A 24,412-nucleotide genomic window follows, 5' to 3' on the forward strand; every position below is an offset into this window, starting at 1 on the left:
CAGAATGGATCTTAGTATTGTCTGCTAAGATCATCAACCTCAGGGAAGAAAATTTTCTTCTCCATTTCTCCCTGAGGAAAATAGTACACGCTGGTACCATTTTAAAATAAAAAAACTTCTTGATTGAAGAATCTAAAACTAACACCTCACTTCCTATTACTAACACAGGGAAAGAGAATGACTGGGGGTGGAGAGGAGGGAGGAGCTATATATGCAGCTCTGATGTGGTGCTCTTTGCCACTTCCTGTTAGCAGGAGGATAAATCCCACAAGGATGAAATCCGTGGACTCGTCATATCTTTTTAAAAGAATCAAACTTTTTATTTCTCGAAAAACGGCACCTTTATACTCCCAGTGGCTGGGGCACTCACCACCTCCTAGACCCAGACAATACAGAGAAAAAGCATCTTCTCTGACAGCCAGCTCTGTCACAGGAGCGAGCTGCACTTAGTTTTATGGCGCGGTCGGGCCGGGCTGTGACTATACAGCTGGCCCGATGCGCTGACTAAATATTACAGACCCGCTCAGCAGAGAGCGGGTCTGTAAAAGCGCCATCATTTTTACATATTTAAAGGTAAAAAAGGCTATTAGAACTATAGCACTTAAATAATGTTATATAATTCTGCACTATGTGCAGAATTATATAACATTTTTAAGGTTTACTGTCCCTTTAACTATATTGTTAGAAGTGTAATAATTTTTATGTTTAATAGTATAAAAGACAAATATCGGATTGAATAAATAATAGAAAGAATTTTTATTTTTCAATAAAATTAGAATAACTCTTTATATAAATAAGTATACATTCAATATGACAATTAAAATTGCAAAGATGAGCGGATATTTAAAAGATATTAATATCCTTTTTGAACCGGATCCGGTGTTAAAAAATGAATTAAAAAACTGTATATAATATAATTAATTGTTCTAAAAAAAATTGTTTAGAATATTGAAACGATTCTAGAAATATGTATGTTTGTAAATTATAACAGAATTTATGTTTACCTGATAAATTACTTTCTCCAACGGTGTGTCCGGTCCACGGCGTCATCCTTACTTGTGGGATATTCTCTTCCCCAACAGGAAATGGCAAAGAGCCCAGCAAAGCTGGTCACATGATCCCTCCTAGGCTCCGCCTACCCCAGTCATTCGACCGACGTTAAGGAGGAATATTTGCATAGGAGAAACCATATGGTACCGTGGTGACTGTAGTTAAAGAAAATAAAATATCAGACCTGATTAAAAAAACCAGGGCGGGCCGTGGACCGGACACACCGTTGGAGAAAGTAATTTATCAGGTAAACATAAATTCTGTTTTCTCCAACATAGGTGTGTCCGGTCCACGGCGTCATCCTTACTTGTGGGAACCAATACCAAAGCTTTAGGACACGGATGAAGGGAGGGAGCAAATCAGGTCACCTAAATGGAAGGCACCACGGCTTGCAAAACCTTTCTCCCAAAAATAGCCTCAGAAGAAGCAAAAGTATCAAACTTGTAAAATTTGGTAAAAGTGTGCAGTGAAGACCAAGTCGCTGCCCTACATATCTGATCAACAGAAGCCTCGTTCTTGAAGGCCCATGTGGAAGCCACAGCCCTAGTGGAATGAGCTGTGATTCTTTCGGGAGGCTGCCGTCCGGCAGTCTCGTAAGCCAATCTGATGATGCTTTTAATCCAAAAAGAGAGAGAGGTAGAAGTTGCTTTTTGACCTCTCCTTTTACCGGAATAAACAACAAACAAGGAAGATGTTTGTCTAAAATCCTTTGTAGCATCTAAATAGAATTTTAGAGCGCGAACAACATCCAAATTGTGCAACAAACGTTCCTTCTTTGAAACTGGTTTCGGACACAGAGAAGGTACGATAATCTCCTGGTTAATGTTTTTGTTAGAAAACAACTTTCGGAAGAAAACCAGGTTTAGTACGCAAAACCACCTTATCTGCATGGAACACCAGATAAGGAGGAGAACACTGCAGAGCAGATAATTCTGAAACTCTTCTAGCAGAAGAAATTGCAACCAAAAACAAAACTTTCCAAGATAATAATTTAATATCAACGGAATGCAAGGGTTCAAACGGAACCCCCTGAAGAACTGAAAGAACTAAATTGAGACTCCAAGGAGGAGTCAAAGGTTTGTAAACAGGCTTGATTCTAACCAGAGCCTGAACAAAGGCTTGAATATCTGGCACAGCTGCCAGCTTTTTGTGAAGTAACACCGACAAGGCGGAAATCTGTCCCTTCAGGGAACTTGCAGATAATCCTTTTTCCAATCCTTCTTGAAGGAAGGATAGAATCCTAGGAATCTTAACCTTGTCCCAAGGGAATCCTTTAGATTCACACCAACAGATATATTTTTTCCAAATCTTGTGGTAAATCTTTCTAGTTACAGGCTTTCTGGCCTGAACAAGAGTATCGATAACAGAATCTGAGAATCCTCGCTTCGATAAAATCAAGCGTTCAATCTCCAAGCAGTCAGCTGGAGTGAAACCAGATTCGGATGTTCGAACGGACCCTGAACAAGAAGGTCTCGTCTCAAAGGTAGCTTCCAAGGTGGAGCCGATGACATATTCACCAGATCTGCATACCAAGTCCTGCGTGGCCACGCAGGAGCTATCAAGATCACCGACGCCCTCTCCTGATTGATCCTGGCTACCAGCCTGGGGATGAGAGGAAACGGCGGGAACACATAAGCTAGTTTGAAGGTCCAAGGTGCTACTAGTGCATCCACTAGAGCCGCCTTGGGATCCCTGGATCTGGACCCGTAGCAAGGAACTTTGAAGTTCTGACGAGAGGCCATTAGATCCATGTCTGGAATGCCCCACAGCTGAGTGACTTGGGCAAAGATTTCCGGATGGAGTTCCCACTCCCCCGGATGCAATGTCTGACGACTCAGAAAATCCGCTTCCCAATTTTCCACTCCTGGGATGTGGATAGCAGACAGGTGGCAGGAGTGAGACTCCGCCCATAGAATGATTTTGGTCACTTCTTCCATCGCTAGGGAACTCCTTGTTCCCCCCTGATGGTTGATGTACGCAACAGTCGTCATGTTGTCTGATTGAAACCGTATGAACTTGGTCCTCGCTAGCTGAGGCCAAGCCTTGAGAGCATTGAATATCGCTCTCAGTTCCAGAATATTTATCGGTAGAAGAGATTCTTCCCGAGACCAAAGACCCTGAGCTTTCAGGGATCCCCAGACCGCGCCCCAGCCCATCAGACTGGCGTCGGTCGTGACAATGACCCACTCTGGTCTGCGGAATGTCATCCCTTGTGACAGGTTGTCCAGGGACAGCCACCAACGGAGTGAGTCTCTGGTCCTCTGATTTACTTGTATCTTTGGAGACAAGTCTGTATAGTCCCCATTCCACTGACTGAGCATGCACAGTTGTAATGGTCTTAGATGAATGCGCGCAAAAGGAACTATGTCCATTGCCGCTACCATCAACCCGATCACTTCCATGCACTGAGCTATGGAAGGAAGAGGAACGGAATGAAGTATCCGACAAGAGTCTAGAAGTTTTGTTTTTCTGGCCTCTGTTAGAAAAATCCTCATTTCTAAGGAGTCTATAATTGTTCCCAAGAAGGGAACCCTTGTTGACGGGGATAGAGAACTCTTTTCCACGTTCACTTTCCAGCCGTGAGATCTGAGAAAGGCCAGGACGATGTCCGTGTGAGCCTTTGCTTGAGGAAGGGACGACGCTTGAATCAGAATGTCGTCCAGGTAAGGTACTACTGCAATGCCCCTTGGTCTTAGCACCGCTAGAAGGGACCCTAGTACCTTTGTGAAAATCCTTGGAGCAGTGGCTAATCCGAAAGGAAGCGCCACGAACTGGTAATGTTTGTCCAGGAATGCGAACCTTAGGAACCGATGATGTTCCTTGTGGATAGGAATATGTAGATACGCATCCTTTAAATCCACCGTGGTCATGAATTGACCTTCCTGGATGGAAGGAAGAATAGTTCGAATGGTTTCCATCTTGAACGATGGAACCTTGAGAAACTTGTTTAAGATCTTGAGATCTAAGATTGGTCTGAACGTTCCCTCTTTTTTGGGAACTATGAACAGATTGGAGTAGAACCCCATCCCTTGTTCTCTTAATGGAACAGGATGAATCACTCCCATTTTTAACAGGTCTTCTACACAATGTAAGAACGCCTGTCTTTTTATGTGGTCTGAAGACAACTGAGACCTGTGGAACCTCCCCCTTGGGGGAAGTCCCTTGAATTCCAGAAGATAACCCTGGGAGACTATTTCTAGCGCCCAAGGATCCAGAACATCTCTTGCCCAAGCCTGAGCGAAGAGAGAGAGTCTGCCCCCCACCAGATCCGGTCCCGGATCGGGGGCCAATATTTCATGCTGTCTTGGTAGCAGTGGCAGGTTTCTTGGCCTGCTTTCCCTTGTTCCAGCCTTGCATTGGTCTCCAAGCTGGCTTGGCTTGAGAAGTATTACCCTCTTGCTTAGAGGACGTAGCACTTTGGGCTGGTCCGTTTTTACGAAAGGGACGAAAATTAGGTCTATTTTTTGCCTTGAAAGGCCGATCCTGAGGAAGGGCGTGGCCCTTACCCCCAGTGATATCAGAGATAATCTCTTTCAAGTCAGGGCCAAACAGCGTTTTCCCCTTGAAAGGAATGTTTAGTAGCTTGTTCTTGGAAGACGCATCAGCCGACCAAGATTTCAACCAAAGCGCTCTGCGCGCCACAATAGCAAACCCAGAATTCTTAGCCGCTAACCTAGCCAATTGCAAAGTGGCGTCTAGGGTGAAAGAATTAGCCAATTTGAGAGCATTGATTCTGTCCATAATCTCCTCATAAGGAGGAGAATCACTATCGAGCGCCTTTATCAGTTCATCAAACCAGAAACATGCGGCTGTAGTGACAGGGACAATGCATGAAATTGGTTGTAGAAGGTAACCCTGCTGAACAAACATCTTTTTAAGCAAACCTTCTAATTTTTTATCCATAGGATCTTTGAAAGCACAACTATCCTCTATGGGTATAGTGGTGCGTTTGTTTAAAGTAGAAACCGCTCCCTCGACCTTGGGGACTGTCTGCCATAAGTCCTTTCTGGGGTCGACCATAGGAAACAATTTTTTAAATATGGGGGGAGGGACGAAAGGAATACCGGGCCTTTCCCATTCTTTATTAACAATGTCCGCCACCCGCTTGGGTATAGGAAAAGCTTCTGGGAGCCCCGGCACCTCTAGGAACTTGTCCATTTTACATAGTTTCTCTGGGATGACCAACTTTTCACAATCATCCAGAGTGGATAATACCTCCTTAAGCAAAATGCGGAGATGTTCCAACTTAAATTTAAATGCAATCACATCAGGTTCAGCCTGTTGAGAAATGTTCCCTGAATCAGTAATTTCTCCCTCAGACAAAACCTCCCTGGCCCCCTCAGATTGGGTTAGGGGCCCTTCAGAGATATTAATATCAGCGTCGTCATGCTCTTCAGTAACTAAAACAGAGCAGCCACGCTTACGCTGACAAGGGTTCATTTTGGCTAAAATGTTTTTGACAGAATTATCCATTACAGCCGTTAATTGTTGCATAGTAAGGAGTATTGGCGCGCTAGATGTACTAGGGGCCTCCTGAGTGGGCAAGACTCGTGTAGACGAAGGAGGGAATGATGCAGTACCATGCTTACTCCCCTCACTTGAGGAATCATCTTGGGCATCATTGTCATTATCACATAAATCACATTTATTTAAATGAATAGGAATTCTGGCTTCCCCACATTCAGAACACAGTCTATCTGGTAGTTCAGACATGTTAAACAGGCATAAACTTGATAAGAAAGTACAAAAAACGTTTTAAAATAAAACCGTTACTGTCACTTTAAATTTTAAACTGAACACACTTTATTACTGCAATTGCGAAAAAACATGAAGGAATTGTTCAAAATTCACCAAATTTTCACCACAGTGTCTTAAAGCCTTAAAAGTATTGCACACCAAATTTGGAAGCTTTAACCCTTAAAATAACGGAACCGGAGCCGTTTTAAAACTTTAACCCCTTTACAGTCCCTGGTATCTGCTTTGCTGAGACCCAACCAAACCCAAAGGGGAATACGATACCAAATGACGCCTTCAGAAAGTCTTTTCTAAGTATCAGAGCTCCTCTCACATGCGACTGCATGCCATGCCTCTCAAAAACAAGTGCGCCACACCGGCGCGAAAATGAGGCTCTGCTTATGCTTTGGGAAAGCCCCTAAGAAATAAGGTGTCTAATACAGTGCCTGCCGATATTATTATATCAAAATACCCAGATAAAATGATTCCTCAAGGCTAAATATGTGTTAATAATGAATCGATTTAGCCCAGAAAAGTCTAAAGTCTTAATAAGCCCTTGTGAAGCCCTTATTTACGATCGTAATAAACATGGCTTACCGGATCCCATAGGGAAAATGACAGCTTCCAGCATTACATCGTCTTGTTAGAATGTGTCATACCTCAAGCAGCAAGAGACTGCACACTGTTCCCCCAACTGAAGTTAATTGCTCTCAACAGTCCTGTGTGGAACAGCCATGGATTTTAGTTACGGTTGCTAAAATCATTTTCCTCATACAAACAGAAATCTTCATCTCTTTTCTGTTTCTGAGTAAATAGTACATACCAGCACTATTTCAAAATAACAAACTCTTGATTGAATAATAAAAACTACAGTTAAACACTAAAAAACTCTAAGCCATCTCCGTGGAGATGTTGCCTGTACAACGGCAAAGAGAATGACTGGGGTAGGCGGAGCCTAGGAGGGATCATGTGACCAGCTTTGCTGGGCTCTTTGCCATTTCCTGTTGGGGAAGAGAATATCCCACAAGTAAGGATGACGCCGTGGACCGGACACACCTATGTTGGAGAAAACTCAATGTATTTTACATATAGATCGTGGAGACTAGAGAGCATAGAAACCATTATTTGATACAAGAACTCAATTCATGCATATACATATACTTCATTTATTGGTTTTAACAACTTAGAAATAGAAAAGATTATTTTAGTTTATAAGTATGCAAAAGCACATTTGCCCGGGGCTTTGCTTAAAATTTTAAAAGGTACCTTTAAATTTGGAGGATAGCGCAAGTCTGTGTACTATACCGGTATAGTTATTCTGTAAGCCGTATCTGTTGAGACAAACTTGTTGATCTTGGAAACCCACCAGGGGGTCTCTTGAAATAGTTTCCAATGTGAAGCAACAATTTGTTATTTTAGTTGTAATCCTTTGTGTTGGAGTGTGAAGGTTACGATGTTGTATATCCTTTGTTGGAGGTCCCACCGGGGGGTCTCACAGGGTCTTTCAGATGTATTTTATTGTTCAAAATACAATTTGGTCCTTTTTCTTGCTAATTTTCTAGCTCGATGTTAACCGACTTTGTTCTCTTCTCACCTTTGTTGGGCGGTCCGTCAGAAAGTTATAGCAGGTGTCAGAAGGTGAAGTATCGTAAACATATAGTTTTTTGGATCCCTTTTTTGTATATGACAGTTAAAGGGAAAAAAGGGTTATCGGAGGATTCACGATCTAACAGAGTCCTGACTTGTTTTCAGCTTTCTCCTTGTTAGCGGTCCTCTTTTGTTGTTTTACCTTTGGTGTTATTCTGGGTATAGTTCTTTGATCATATCTTTAGTGTAGGGCTGCTGGATGTATTCCTGTTCAAAGTAAGCAGCTGTAAATAGGATCCTGAGTCTCTGGAGCAATACGTTTGGACGCGTTTCGGCTGTCACCTGCAGCTTTTTCATACATAATTAGTGCGCAAAACCACCTTATCAGAATGGAATATAAGATAAGGCGAGTCGCATTGTAACGCAGAAAGCTCAGAAACTCTTTGAGCAGAAGAGATAGCAACTAAAAACAGAACTTTCCAAGATAGAAGTTTAATATCTATGGAATGCATGGGTTCAAACGGAACCCCTTGAAGAACATTTAGAACTAAATTCAAACTCCATGGCGGAGCAACAGGTTTAAACACAGGCTTGATTCTAACTAAAGCCTGACAAAACGACTGAACGTCTGGGACATCTGCCAGACGCTTGTGTAGCAAGATTGACAAAGCAGAAATCTGTCCCTTTAAGGAACTAGCTGATAATCCCTTCTCCAATCCTTCTTGGAGAATGGACAAAATCCTAGGAATCCTGATCTTATTCCACGAGTAGCCCTTGGATTTGCACCAATAAAGATATTTACGCCATATCTTATAGTAAATTTTCATAGTGACAGGCTTTTCGGGCATGAATCAAGGTATCAATGACCGACTCAGAGAATCCCCGCTTAGATAAAATCAAGTGTTCAATCTCCATGCAGTCAGTTGCAAAGAAATTAGATTTGGATGTTGGAACGGACCTTGAATGAGAAGGTCCTGTCTCAGTGGCAGTTTCCACGGTGGCAGAGATGACATTTCCACCAGATCTGCATACCAAGTCCTGCGTGGCCACGCAGGCGCTATCAAGATTACCGAAGCACTCTCTTGTTTGATTCTTGAAATCAGACGAGGTAGGAGAGGAAAAGGAGGAAACACATAAGCCAGGTTGAACGACCAAGGTACTGCTAGAGCATCTATCAGTACTGCTTGAGGATCCCTTGATCTGGATCCGTAACAAGGAAGTTTGGCATTCTGACGAGATGCCATCAGATCCAATTCCGGTGTGCCCCATTGATGAATCAATGCCGCAAACACCTCCGGATGGAGCTCCCACTCCCCCGGATGAAAAATCTGACCGCTTCCCAGTTCTCCACTCCTGGGATGTAGATTGCTGATAGATGGCAAGAGTGAGTCTCTTCCCATCGAATTATCTTGGAAACCTCTATCATCGCTAGAGAACTCTTTGTTCCCCCTTGATGATTGATATATGCTACAGTCGTGATATTGTCCGACTGGAATCTTATGAATTTGGGCGAAGCCAGCTGAGGCCACGCTTGAAGCGCGTTGAATATTGCTCTCAGTTCCAGAATATTTATTGGTAGTAGGGACTCCTCCTGAGTCCAAACACCCTGAGCCTTCAGGGAATTCCAGACTGCACCCCAGCCCAAGAGGCTGGCGTCCGTCGTCACTATGACCCATGCTGGCCTGTGGAAGCACATTCCCTGGGACAGATGATCCTGTGACAACCACCAATGAAGAGAGTCTCTGGTCTCTAGATCCAGATTTATCCGAGGAGATAAATCCGCATAATCCCCATTCCACTGTCTGAGCATGCACAGCTGCAGTGGTCTGAGATGCAAGCGAGAAAACAGAACTATGTCCATTGCCACTACCATTAACCCAATGACCTCCATACACTGCACCACTAATGGCCGAGGAATGGAATGAAGTGCTCGGAAAATAGTTAAGATCTTTGATTTTCCGACCTCCGTCAGAAAATTTTTAATGTCTACCGAGTCTATCAGAGTTCCTAGGAATGGAACTCTTGTCAGAGGAACTAGTGAACTCTTTGATGTTCATCTTCCACCCGTGAGTTCTTAGAAAAGCCAACACGATATCCGTGTGAGATTTGGCTAGATGGAAAGTTGACGCCTGAATCAAAATATCGTCCAGATAGGGCGCCACTGCTATGCCCCGCGGCCTTAGAACCGCCAGAAGGGACCCTAGCACCTTTGTGAAGATTCTGGGAGCTGTGGCCAACCCGAAAGGGAGGGCCACAAACTGGTAATGTTTGTCCAGGAAGGCAAACCTGAGGAACTGGTGATGATCTTTGTGGATAGGAATGTGAAGATACGCATCCTTCAAATCCCCGGTGGTCATATATTGACCCTCCTGGATCATTGGTAAAAACAGAATTTATGTTTACCTGATAAATTACTTTCTCCAACGGTGTGTCCGGTCCACGGCGTCATCCTTACTTGTGGGATATTCTCTTCCCCAACAGGAAATGGCAAAGAGCCCAGCAAAGCTGGTCACATGATCCCTCCTAGGCTCCGCCTTCCCCAGTCATTCGACCGACGTAAAGGAGGAATATTGCATAGGAGAAATCATATGATACCGTGGTGACTGTAGTTAAAGAAAATAAATTATCAGACCTGATTAAAAAACCAGGGCGGGCCGTGGACCGGACACACCGTTGGAGAAAGTAATTTATCAGGTAAACATAAATTCTGTTTTCTCCAACATAGGTGTGTCCGGTCCACGGCGTCATCCTTACTTGTGGGAACCAATACCAAAGCTTTAGGACACGGATGAAGGGAGGGAGCAAATCAGGTCACCTAGATGGAAGGCACCACGGCTTGCAAAACCTTTCTCCCAAAAATAGCCTCAGAAGAAGCAAAAGTATCAAATTTGTAAAATTTAGTAAAAGTGTGCAGTGAAGACCAAGTCGCTGCCTTACATATCTGATCAACAGAAGCCTCGTTCTTGAAGGCCCATGTGGAAGCCACGGCCCTAGTGGAATGAGCTGTGATTCTTTCAGGAGGCTGCCGTCCGGCAGTCTCGTAAGCCAATCTGATGATGCTTTTAAGCCAAAAAGAGAGAGAGGTAGAAGTTGCTTTTTGACCTCTCCTTTTACCAGAATAAACAACAAACAAGGAAGATGTTTGTCTAAAATCCTTTGTAGCATCTAAATAGAATTTTAGAGCACGAACTACATCCAAATTGTGCAACAAACGTTCCTTCTTTGAAACTGGATTCGGACACAAAGAAGGCACGACTATCTCCTGGTTAATGTTTTTGTTAGAAACAACTTTCGGAAGAAAACCAGGTTTAGTACGCAAAACCACCTTATCTGCATGGAACACCAGATAAGGAGGAGAACACTGCAGAGCAGATAACTCTGAAACTCTTCTAGCAGAAGAAATTGCAACCAAAAACAAAACTTTCCAAGATAATAACTTAATATCAACGGAATGTAAGGGTTCAAACGGAACCCCCTGAAGAACTGAAAGAACTAAATTGAGACTCCAAGGAGGAGTCAAAGGTTTGTAAACAGGCTTGATTCTAACCAGAGCCTGAACAAAAGCTTGAACATCTGGCACAGCTGCCAGCTTTTTGTGAAGTAACACAGACAAAGCAGAAATCTGTCCCTTCAAAGAACTTGCAGATAATCCTTTCTCCAAACCTTCTTGAAGAAAGGATAGAATCTTAGGAATTTTTATCTTGTCCCAAGGGAATCCTTTAGATTCACACCAACAGATATATTTTTTCCATATTTTATGGTAGATTTTTCTAGTTACAGGCTTTCTGGCCTGAACAAGAGTATCAATGACAGAATCTGAGAACCCTCGCTTTGATAAAATCAAGCGTTCAATCTCCAAGCAGTCAGTTGGAGTGAGACCAGATTCGGATGTTCGAACGGACCTTGAACAAGAAGGTCCCGTCTCAAAGGTAGCTTCCATGGTGGAGCCGATGACATATTCACCAGGTCTGCATACCAAGTCCTGCGTGGCCACGCAGGAGCTATCAAGATCACCGATGCCCTCTCCTGATTGATCCTGGCTACCAGCCTGGGGATGAGAGGAAACGGTGGGAATACATAAGCTAGGTTGAAGGTCCAAGGTGCTACTAGTGCATCTACTAGAGTCGCCTTGGGATCTCTGGATCTGGACCCGTAGCAAGGAACCTTGAAGTTCTGACGAGAGGCCATCAGATCCATGTCTGGAATGCCCCACAACTGAGTAATTTGGGCAAAGATTTCCGGATGGAGTTCCCACTCCCCCGGATGAAATGTCTGACGACTCAGAAAATCCGCTTCCCAATTTTCCACTCCTGGGATGTGGATTGCAGACAAGTGGCAGGAGTGAGTCTCCGCCCATTGAATGATTTTGGTCACTTCTTCCATCGCCAGGGAACTCCTTGTTCCCCCTTGATGGTTGATATACGCAACAGTCGTCATGTTGTCCGATTGAAACCGTATGAATTTGGCCTTTGCTAGCTGAGGCCAAGCCTTGAGAGCATTGAATATCGCTCTCAGTTCCAGAATATTTATCGGGAGAAGAGATTCTTCCCGAGACCAAAGACCCTGAGCTTTCAGGAGTCCCCAGACCGCGCCCCAGCCCACCAGACTGGCGTCGGTCGTGACAATGACCCACTCTGGTCTGCGGAAGCTCATCCCTTGTGACAGGTTGTCCAGGGACAGCCACCAATGGAGTGAATCTCTGGTCCTCTGATCTACTTGTATCGTCGGAGACAAGTCTGTATAATCCCCATTCCACTGACTGAGCATGCACAGTTGTAATGGTCTCAGATGAATTCGCGCAAAAGGAACTATGTCCATTGCCGCGACCATCAAACCTATTACTTCCATGCACTGCGCTATGGAAGGAAGAGGAACAGAATGAAGTACTTGACAAGAGTTTAGAAGTTTTGATTTTCTGGCCTCTGTCAGAAAAATCCTCATTTCTAAGGAGTCTATTATTGTTCCCAAGAAGGGAACTCTTGTTGACGGAGATAGAGAACTTTTTTCTACGTTCACTTTCCACCCTGAGATCTGAGAAAGGCCAGGACAATGTCCGTATGAGCCTTTGCTTGTGGAAGGGACGACGCTTGAATCAGAATGTCGTCCAAGTAAGGTACTACTGCAATGCCCCTTGGTCGTAGCACCGCTAGAAGGGACCCCAGTACCTTTGTGAAAATTCTTGGAGCAGTGGATAATCCGAATGGAAGTGCCACAAACTGGTAATGCTTGTCCAGAAAGGCGAACCTTAGGAACCGATGATGTTCCTTGTGGATAGGAATATGTAGATACGCATCCTTTAAATCCACCGTGGTCATGAATTGACCTTCCTGGATGGAAGGAAGAATTGTTCGAATGGTTTCCATTTTGAACGATGGAACCTTGAGAAACTTGTTTAGGATCTTGAGATCTAAGATTGGTCTGAATGTTCCCTCTTTTTTGGGAACTATGAACAGATTGGAGTAGAACCCCATCCCTTGTTCTCCTAATGGAACAGGATGAATCACTCCCATTTTTAACAGGTCTTCTACACAATGTAAGAATGCCTGTCTTTTTATGTGGTCTGAAGACAATTGAGACCTGTGGAACCTCCCCCTTGGGGGAAGCCCCTTGAATTCCAGAAGATAACCTTGGGAGACTATTTCCAGCGCCCAAGGATCCAGAACATCTCTTGCCCAAGCCTGAGCGAAGAGAGAGAGTCTGCCCCCCACCAGATCCGGTCCTGGATCGGGGGCCAACATCTCATGCTGTCTTGGTAGCAGTGGCAGGTTTCTTGGCCTGCTTACCTTTGTTCCAGCCTTGCATTGGCCTCCAGGCTGGCTTGGCTTGAGAAGTATTGCCCTCTTGCTTAGAGGATGTAGCACTTGGGGCTGGTCCGTTTCTGCGAAAGGGACGAAAATTTGGTTTATTCTTAGCCTTGAAAGACCTATCCTGAGGAAGGGCGTGGCCCTTGCCCCCAGTGATATCAGAAATAATCTCTTTCAAGTCAGGGCCAAACAGCGTTTTCCCCTTGAAAGGAATGTTAAGCAATTTGTTCTTGGAAGACGCATCCGCTGACCAAGATTTTAGCCAAAGCGCTCTGCGCGCCACAATAGCAAACCCAGAATTTTTCGCCGCTAATCTAGCCAATTGCAAAGTGGCGTCTAAAGTAAAAGAGTTAGCCAATTTGAGAGCATGAATTCTGTCCAAAATCTCCTCATAAGAAGAATCTTTATTAAGCGCCTTTTCTAGTTCATCGAACCAGAAACACGCTGCTGTAGTGACAGGAACAATGCATGAAATTGGTTGTAGAAGGTAACCTTGCTGAACAAACATCTTTTTAAGCAAACCCTCTAATTTTTTATCCATAGTATCTTTGAAAGCACAACTATCTTCTATGGGGATAGTGGTGCGTTTGTTTAGAGTAGAAACCGCCCCCTCGACCTTGGGGACTGTCTGCCATAAGTCCTTTCTGGGGTCGACCATAGGAAACAATTTCTTAAATATAGGGGGAGGGACGAAAGGTATGCCGGGCCTTTCCCATTCTTTGTTTACAATGTCCGCCACCCGCTTGGGTATAGGAAAAGCTTCGGGGGGCCCCGGGACCTCTAGGAACTTGTCCATCTTACATAATTTCTCTGGAATGACCAAATTCTCACAATCATCCAGAGTAGATAACACCTCCTTAAGCAGAGCGCGGAGATGTTCCAATTTAAATTTGAATGTAATCACATCAGGTTCAGCTTGTTGAGAAATTTTCCCTGAATCTGAAATTTCTCCCTCAGACAAAACCTCCCTGGCCCCCTCAGACTGGTGTAGGGGCACTTCAGAACCAATATCATCAGCGTCCTCATGCTCTTCAGTATTTTCTAAAACAGAGCAGTCGCGCTTTCGCTGATAAGTGGGCATTTTGGCTAAAATGTTTTTGATAGAATTATCCATTACAGCCGTTAATTGTTGCATAGTAAGGAGTATTGGCGCACTAGATGTACTAGGGGCCTCCTGTGTGGGCAAGACTGGCGTAGACGAAGGAGGGGATGATGCAGTACCATGCTTACTCCCCTCACTTGAGGAATCATCTTGGGCATCATTTTCTCTAAATTTTGTGTCACATAAATCACATCTATTTAAATGAGAAGGAACCTTGGCTTCCCCACATACAGAACACAGTCTGATAGTTCAGACATGTTAAACAGGCATAAACTTGATAACAAAGTACAAAAAACATTTTAAAATAAAACCGTTACTGTCACTTTAAATTTTAAACTGAACACACTTTATTACTGCAAATGTGAAAAAGTATGAAGGAATTGTTCAAATTTCACCAAAATTTCACCACAGTGTCTTAAAGCCTTAAAAGTATTGCACACCAAATTTGAAAGCTTTAACTCTTAAAATAACGGAACCGGAGCCGTTTTTATATTTAACCCCTATACAGTCCCTGGTATCTGCTTTGCTGAGACCCAACCAAGCCCAAAGGGGAATACGATACCAAATGACGCCTTCAGAAAGCTTTTTCTATGTATCTGAGCTCCTCACACATGCATCTGCATGTCTTGCTTCCCAAAAACAACTGCGCAATAGAGGCGCGAAAATGAGGCTCTGCCTATGATTAGGGAAAGCCCCTAGAGAAAAAGGTGTCCAATACAGTGCCTGCCGGTTATTTTACATAATTCCCAAGAATAAAATAACTCCTCAAAGCTATGAAGTATCAAAAATGCTTATATATCAATCGTTTTAGCCCAGAAAATGTCTACCAGTCTTAAAAGCCCTTGTGAAGCCCTTTATTCTTATGTAATAAAAATGGCTTACCGGATCCCATAGGGAAAATGACAGCTTCCAGCATTACCTAGTCTTGTTAGAAATGTGTCATACCTCAAGCAGCAAAAGTCTGCTCACTGTTTCCCCCAACTGAAGTTAATTCCTCTCAACAGTCCTGTGTGGAAACAGCCATCGATTTTAGTAACGGTTGCTAAAATCATTTTCCTCTTACAAACAGAAATCTTCATCTCTTTTCTGTTTCAGAGTAAATAGTACATACCAGCACTATTTTAAAATAACAAACTCTTGATTGAAGAATAAAAACTACATTTAAACACCAAAAAACTCTAAGCCATCTCCGTGGAGATGTTGCCTGTACAACGGCAAAGAGAATGACTGGGGAAGGCGGAGCCTAGGAGGGATCATGTGACCAGCTTTGCTGGGCTCTTTGCCATTTCCTGTTGGGGAAGAGAATATCCCACAAGTAAGGATGACGCCGTGGACCGGAAACACCTATGTTGGAGAAATTGTTCGTATGGTCTCCATCTTGAACGATGGGAGAGAAATTTGTTTAGACTTTTGAGATCTAAAATCGGTCTAAAGGTTCCCTCTTTTTTTGGGAACCACGAACAGATTTGAGTAAAACCCCTGCCCTTGTTCTAATTGTGGAACTGGGCAGATTACACCCATGGTATATAGGTCTTTTACACAGCGTAAGAACGCCTCTTTTTGTCTGGTCTACAGACAAACGTGAAAGACGAAATCTCCCTCTTGGGAGAGAATCCTTGAATTCTAGTCGATAACACCTGGGTCACAATGTCTAATGCCCAGGAATCCTTAACGTCTCTTGCCCAAACCTGAGCGAAGAGAGAAAGTCTGCCCCCTACTAGATCCGGTCCCGGATCGGGGGCTGCCCCTTCATGCTGTCTTGGTAGCAGCAGCGGGCTTCTTGGCCTGTTTACCTTTATTCCAGGTCTGGTTAGGTCTCCAGACTGACTTGGATTGTGCAAAGTTCCCCTCCTGCTTGGTGGCGGAGGAAGAAGTAGAGGGACCCCCTTTAAAGTTTCGAAAGGAACGAAAATTATTCTGTTTGGTCCTCATTTTAACCGTCTTGTCCTGAGGAAGGGCATGACCTTTACCTCCAGTAATGTCGGAAATGATCTCCTTTAGTTCAGATCCGAATAGGGTCTTACCCTTAAAGGTAATAGTTAAAAGCTTGGATTTAGATGACACATCAGCAGACCAAGACTTAAGCCATAACGCTCTACGCGCTAAAATGGCAAAGCCTGCATTCTTTGCCGCTAATTTAGCCATTTGGAAAGCGGCATCTGTAATAAACGAATTAGCTAGCTTGAGAGCCATAATTCTATCCAAAATATCATCTAATGGGGTATCAACCTTAAGAGACTCCTCTAGAGCCTCAAACCAAAAAGCTGCTGCAGTAGTTACTGGAACAATGCACGCTATAGGTTGTAGAAGAAAACCCTGATGAATAAACAATTTCTTTGTAAGACCCTCTAATTTTTTATCCATAGGATCTTTAAAAGCACAACTGTCCTCAATAGGTATAGTTGAACGCTTAGCCAGGGTAGAAATTGCTCCCTCCACCTTAGGGACCGTCTGTTACAAATCCCAAATGGTGTCAGATATGGGAAACATTTTCTTAAAAGTAGGAGGGGGAGAGAACGGAATGCCTGGTCTATCCCATTCCTTAGTAACAATGTCCGAAATTCTTCTAGGGACTGGAAAAACATTAGTGCAAGTAGAGAAATTCTAGATATTTATCCATTTTACACAATTTCTCTGGTGGGATGACAATAGGGTCACAATCATCCAGAGTCGCTAAAACCTCCCTGAGTAACAAGCGGAGGTGTTCAAGCTTAAACGTAAAGGCCGTCACATCTGAGTCTGTTTGAGGAAAGATCTTTCCTGAATCAGAAAGCTCTCCCTCAGACAGCAATTCCCCCACCCCCAAATCAGAACACTGTGAGGGTACATCGGAGATGGCCAATAAAGCATCAGAGGGCTCAGCATTTACTCTAATACCTGACCTGCTGCACTTACCCTGTAAACCTGGCAGTTTAGATAATACCTCTGTAAGGGTAGTAGACATAACTGCAGCCATATCTTGCAGGGTGAAAGAATTAGACGCGCTAGAAGTACTAGGCGTCGCTTGGGCGGGTGTTAAAGGTTGTAACACTTGGACTGGTACCATTTAAAATAAAGTCTTGCTTGAAGAAAATAAAAACTATCATTTTATCACCTCTTTCACTTTACCCCTTACTATTACTTAGTATAGGCAAAGAGAATGACTGGGGGGTGGAGTCAAGGGAGGAGCTATATAGACAGCTCTGCTGTGGTGCTCTTTGCCACTTCCTGTTAGCAGGAGGATAATAATCTCACAAGTAAAGGATGAATCCGCGGACTCGTATCTAGTAGAAGAAAATATAGAACCACATTTTCTCTAGCTAACTTTATTTTACACACAAATTATCTGGATCACTTAACTTGAATATAGTGTAGTTTGTCTGGTGCATATTTCACTGTGGAGCTTTCTCAGATGTCCCTAACAGGAAAATGGGTCAGTCACAGTGAGTGAGCAGCTGAGTAGCTCATGAATGGGGAAATGCACAGACCTATTAATGGTGCTTGAAGACGGAATTTAGAAACACTGCTTTCTGTGATATACTAAAGGTTTACTTTAGCTGCACAAAGGCAACAAAATAATGAGCGAGCAAGCAATAGGGTAACTCTATGCTTCAAGTCCCACCAAGGGTACACATACCACAGAATTTAAAAAAAATGTAAAGATTTTCTTTTCTTACCTTTTGCATGGTCCTTGTCAAGTTGGTTTGCAATCTTTTTCCATTCTTCAATTTTGATTTCTAATGGGTTTATCAGGCTGTCAGTCAGAGCACTGTAGAAAAGACAACAGTTACTGCGTGTTATTAGGGGAAAAGACAAAACGGAAATATGAATTTACAGACCTAAAATGTTTATTTGCAATGTTAACAATATTTATACCGGTGCATATATTACCTCTGATCTCTCTAGATTAGGTAGAAACAAAGACTTTAGATTTGACCATAAAATGACTGAGACTCATAGGCATGAATTAAACACTTTTTATGAGCCCAGGTATCTGCAACCTTCAGTGTGGAATGAGCCAGATGGTGCATAAACAACTAGCTTTTTCCTGCATTCATAAGCCATCAGGATTGCAGAGAGAATCCAGTTGGCTACAGAAACTTTGGAAGTTTCTTAACATTTGGTTCCATGATTTAAATTGTAGGTTTTGAATAATATTTGTCACAAAAGAGCACCTGCACAGAGAAGCTTCATGTTCACTCTTAGGAAGAAAATAAATAAAATAGAAATTAAACTATATTTAGGGATTTAATAAAGATGAAGATTTAAATGGACATTCTAATGCAACTAAACACACATATAAAACCCGTTCAGGGGCTGCAAGTATTACAGCTCCCAAGCAGAACATGCCATATATACCAATTAGGAGCGGAGGTTACACAACTTATTGCACATATTCTGTTTGGGAGCTACGCCGTCTATATTTTTTGCAAGTGTGACCCTAAGTATTAAGCCCCTCTGCACACCAGATGCAGTACCCAGATGGAGAACTGAATGCAGTTCGCCCCAAAGAGCGATAGGGATAAAAGTAAGGTGCTAGCACTTGGCTTATGTAAAACACAAGGTTTATTAAAACTCACATAAAAACAAAAGCTTCAAGTGATAGGAGGGCATAGACATGTAGCCCCCCTAATGCAACGCGTTTCTTGGCTATAAAATCGCCGTTTCCTCAGGCATATAAGCACCTATCTCCAAAACCTTTATACAATGAATAACCAATAAGAACAAATGATAAAACACCCCCACTTGGAGGCATGATTAAACACATGTGTGTACAATTAAAAGTTTCTTTGTGAAACAGTACCTAATAACAATTACCATGTATAACACACATTTGAAATCTGATGGAACACTTACAGTATAGCACCCTAATCACACCTATATGCAATATCTGATTGTAATAATGTGTTGTGTCCACAAAGTTAAGTTTTATGCAAAAATAAAAGCCATCTCAAAAATATCTAAAAATTGGGAGACCAGCCTCGATACTGCTTTATACTTAGTGGAATATATGGTATGTTTGCTTACTTTATTATAAAATTGTGTCATAGATCCATTGTTCTCTTTCATGAGTCCCTGATGTTTTATTCAATCTGCAGTGTGCAGCTTGTGTGGAATAGACCCCTATTGGACTGTTAAGGTCACATGTGTATAGAGACCAATCATAAAATCTCATATTTGCAACATCACTAGTTACTAGGCAGTTCTGTTATTGATGCTCATAACATCGCCAAACAAGTCTTTGATGATGCCTAATAGCTAATGGGCTGTGACGTAGTTGCAGTTGGAATGCTATGAGAAGAGCAGCGCATGTTTGCTAGTCTGACAGAACACCTGAACAAAACCATGAATGTCAGGAAGATTAGCAATCTTCCTACGAAACAAAACTGAAAGAGTAGAAATTTGTCCTTTCAAAGAGCTGGCAGATAAGCCCTTATCCAAACCATCCTGTAAGAACTGCAAAATTCTAAGAATTCTAAACGAATGCCAGGAAAAGGCATAATCTATACACCAAGCAATAAAAGCCTTCCAGACCTTATGATAAATCCTTCTAGTCACAGGCCAGGATTACAATTGCAATCACAGAATGTGAGAAATCCCTAACTAACCATTCAATCTCGATGCCATCAAGCTAGAGATTTCAGATCCGGATGGGAAAATGGACCTTGAGAAAGAAGGTCTAGCTAGACACAGAGGACATGGCCAAAGAGGGTAATTGGGCATCTGAACCAGATAGCAAATCCCCTGAGGCCAAGCTTGAGCAATCAGGATTACTGATGATTTATCTAGAATTATCTTGGAAATTACTCTGGGAAGAATTTCCCCTTTGACTTTTTGTCTTGAGGAATAAAAGACCCTTTACCTCCAGTAACAGTAGAAATGACACGATTCAAATCAGAACCAAACAATATCTTTCCCTGAAAAAGAGAGAAGAGTCTGGAATCAGGCACCATATCAGCAGACCAGGACATAAGCTATAAAGTAGGGCAGCACGATTAATCGCATATGCGATTTAAAACCGCGATTAATCACCGCAATTTTAAAACTACGAGAGTTCGCGATTTTTTCATAAATAAAAAAATCCTCAGAAGTGGCTGTAATATCGATTTGTTTGTGATTTCTTGCAAACCAGCTCCATCTAGTGGTTGCTTTTAGCACACATTTGTAAAATGGCTGTTTTTACTTTAACTTTTTGTTCTCATAAGCAGCCGATCAATCTTGAAGTCTAAAAGCAGAGCACATGCAGGAATGAACAGGAGAGAAAGCCACTTATATTTCACCCTAGGGACGTCTGTAGTCTGAAACTTAGGGTATGTAAACATTATGGAACACCTCACACAATCTCCTGCTCCTCTGAGAAACGGCTCAAATACATAGCAGATGCAGTTAACCCCACGGCTCCAAAAAAGGCTAAAACTGCAGTCCCCTCTGCTACTGGGTTAACTTAACTGCATCTACAATGTTTATTTATTTATATATATTTATATCTGTGTGCAACTGTGTATGTGATTGTATATTATATATATGTGTGTGTGTATGTATATGTATATACAGTATATATATATATATATATATATATATATATATTTTTATTTATTTGTGTGTATGTGGCTTATACTGCTTCATTTGTTAATAATACCACTGTCCACTGTTAGAATGACTGTCCAAGAAAACATGACAATGTTGTGTGTCATAAGACCTAATAAATGACTAGTGGCTACTATTTAATCACATCACAGGCAGCAAATTTTATTTTAACTATTTTGTGATTTGTATTTTTATGCTCCAAGAGTGTATTGGACATTGAGAAACATGTACATTAAGATTCTGTAGTGTTAAATAAACTTTAGAATGCAAAATGAAGGTGTTATAGTCATTTATAAGAAAATCACAATCGCGTTTTTTTCCCAAAAAAACAAAACAAAAAAAACAAACAAACAAAAAAAAAAATCGCAAATTTTTTTTTGCCCATATTGCTCAGCCCTACTATAAAAGCTCTTCTAGAAAGTACTGTGAAGGACATGAATTTGACATTCAATTTAATAATATCACTTTTAATAATATAAAATACAGAATCATTAGAACACTGTTCTGAAAGACTAGTTAACCAGTAAGAAGAAGCAGCAGCTACACAAGCAAAAAAAAAAAAAAAAAAAGGAAATGTATGCTTACCTGATAAATTTGTTTCTTTTTAGATACGAGTCCACGGATTTCATCCTTACTTGTGGGATATCGCGTCCTGGTCAGCAGGAGGAGGCAAAGAGCACCACAGCAGAGCTGTATATATAGCTCCTCCCCTCCCTCCCACTCCAGTCATTCGACAGAAGTTAGAAAGAGAAAGTCAAAGCCAAGGCGCAGAGGTGACTGAAGTTTAACAAAAATAAGACCTGTCTCATAAAAACAGGGTGAGCCGTGGACTCATCGTATCTAAAAAGAAACAAATTTATCAGGTAAGCATAAATTTCCTTTTCTTTTTAAAGATATGAGTCGTCCACGGATTTCATCCTTACTTGTGGGATACAATACCAAAGCTATAGTACACGGATGAAAGGGGAGGGACAAGACAAGGAACCTAAACAGAAGGCACCACTGCTTGAAGAACTTTCCACCCAAAAACAGCCTCAGATGAGGCAAAGGTATCAAATTTGGAAAAAGTGTGAAGAGGCGACCAAGTAGCAGCCTTGCAAATCTGTTCAACAGAAGCATCATTTTTGAATGTCCATGAGGAAGCCACAGCCCTAATGGAATGAGCCGTAATTCGTTCAGGAGGCTGCTGTCCAGCAGTCTCATATGCAAAGCCGATGATACTTTTCAGCCAAAAAGAAAGCCATAGCTTTCTGACCCCTACGTTTCCCAGAAAAAAACAACAAATAATGAAGACGATTGGCGAAAATCCTTAGTCGCCTGTAGGTAGAATTTCAAAGCACGGACCACGTCCAAATTATGTAACAGACGCTCCTTCTTAGAAGAAGGATTAGGACACAAGGGAGAAACAACTATTTCCTGATTAATATTTTTATTTGAAACAACCTTAGGAAGAAAACCAGGTTTGGTACGTAACACCACCTTATCCAAATGAAAAATAAGATAAGGAGAATCACATTGTAATGCTGAAAGCTCAGATACTCTGCGAGCCGAAGAAATAGCAATCAAAAATAAAACTTTCCAAGATAATAACTTAATATCAAGGGAATGCATAGGTTCAAACGGAACCAATTGAAGAACTGTAAGAACTAAATTCAAACTCCAAGGAGGAGCAATTGGTCTAAAAACAGGCCTGATTCTAGTCAGAGCCTGACAAAAAGATTGAACATCTGGAACATCTGCCAGACGTTTGTGTAACAAAATAGATAAAGCAGAAATCTGTCCTTTTAAAGAACTTGCTGATAATCCTTTCTCCAATCCGTCTTGGAGAAAAGACAAAATCCTGGGAATCCAAACCCTACTCCATGAGTACGGTTGGATTCACAACAATAAAGATATTTACACCATATCTTATGGTAAATTCTAGTAACAGGCTTACGTGCCTGAATCAAGGTATCTATGACCGAATCAGAAAACCCACGCTTAGACAAAATTAAGCATTCAATCTCCAAACAGTTAGCTGCAGAGAAACTAGATTTGAATGATGGAAGGGGCCCTGAATGAGAATGTCTTTCCTCAATGGGAGCTTCCACGTTGGCCGAGATGACATGTCCATCAGATCGGCATACCAAGTCCTGCGAGGCCACGCAGGGGCGATTAAGATCACTGATGCCCTCTCCTGTTTGACTCGAGCAATCACCCGGGGAAGGAGAGCAAATGGAGGGAACACATAAGCTAGACTGAAAGCCCAAGAAACTGGACCTGGACCAATACCTCGGAAGCTTGGCATTCTGGTGAGATGCCATGAGATCCAACTCCGGCCTGCCCCATCTGAGAATCAGGCTGGAAAACACCTCCGGATGGAGTTCCCACTCTCCCGGATGAAATTTCTGTCTGCTCAGAAAATCTGCTTCCCAGTTGTCCACCCCTGGGATGTGGATCGCAGACAGGTGGCAAGAGTGAGACTCCGCCCACTGTATGATCTTGGCTACTTCTGTCATCGCTAAGGAACTTCTTCCTCCCTGATAATTTATGTAAGCTACCGTCGTAATGTTGTCTGACTGGAATCTGATGAATTTGGCCAAAGCCAACTGAGGACAAGCCCGAAGCGCATTGAATATTGCTCTCAACTCTAGGATATTGATGGGAAGGAGAGACTCCGCCATAGTCCTGAGCCCTTAGGGAGTTCCAGACTGCTCCCCATCCTAACAGACTGGCATCCGTTGTCACTATCACCCATGAGGGTCTGCGGAAGCATGTCCCCCTGGGATTGATGATCCAGTGACAACCACCATAGAAGAGAGTCCCTTGTCTCCTGATCGAGATCTATTCGAGGAGACAAATCTGCATAATTTCCATTCCACTGCCTGAGCATGCTTAGTTGCAGAGGCCTGAGATGAAAACGAGCAAACGGAACGATGTCCATTGCCGCCACCATCAATCCGATTACCTCCATGCACTGAGCCACTGACGGACCAGGATTGGACTGAATGGTTCGACAGATATTCAGAATTTTTTACTTTCTGACCTCCGTCAGAAAAATCTTCATTGAAATAGAGTCGATTACAGTTCCCAGAAAGGGTACTCTCGTCTGAGGAGTTAAACTCTTTTCCAAGTTTGCCTTCCACCCGTGGGTCTTTAGGAAGGAAAGCACAGTGTCGGTATGGGAACTTGCCAGTGGAAATGATGACGTCTGGATCAGTATATCGTCCAGATAAGGCACCACCGCGATGCTCCGCGGCCTTAGAACTGCCAATAAAGACCCCAGAACTTTTGTGAAAATACTGGGCGCCGTGGCCAGACTGAAAGGAAGAGCTACAAACTGAAAATGTTTGTCCAGAAAGGCAAACCTCAGGAACTTGTGATGATCTCTGTGAATAGGAACATGAAGATATGCATCCTTTAGATCCACCGTTGTCATAAATTGACCCTGCTGGATCAATGGAAGAATGGTACGAATAGTTTCCATCTTGAAAGATGGAATACTGAGAAACTTGTTTAGATTCTTGAGATTTAAGATAAGTCTGAAAGTTCCCTCTTTTTTGGGAACTACAAACAGATTTGAATAAAA

The 24,412-nt window shown here is 42.5% G+C and overlaps 1 protein-coding gene across 1 annotated transcript in view; it reads right to left on the minus strand.

The window, feature by feature from the left end:
* The window catches only part of LOC128662824 (protein MTSS 1), a 734,156-nt gene that overhangs the window by 372,857 nt on the left and 336,887 nt on the right, over positions 1-24,412 (minus strand). The window contains exon 5 of the mRNA XM_053716804.1: positions 17,930-18,025. Coding sequence (XP_053572779.1) covers positions 17,930-18,025 — 96 coding nt within the window. The remainder of the gene's footprint in view (positions 1-17,929; positions 18,026-24,412) is intronic.

This window comes from Bombina bombina, chromosome 1 (genome assembly GCF_027579735.1).
Source record: "Bombina bombina isolate aBomBom1 chromosome 1, aBomBom1.pri, whole genome shotgun sequence".
Lineage (NCBI taxonomy): Eukaryota > Metazoa > Chordata > Amphibia > Anura > Bombinatoridae > Bombina > Bombina bombina.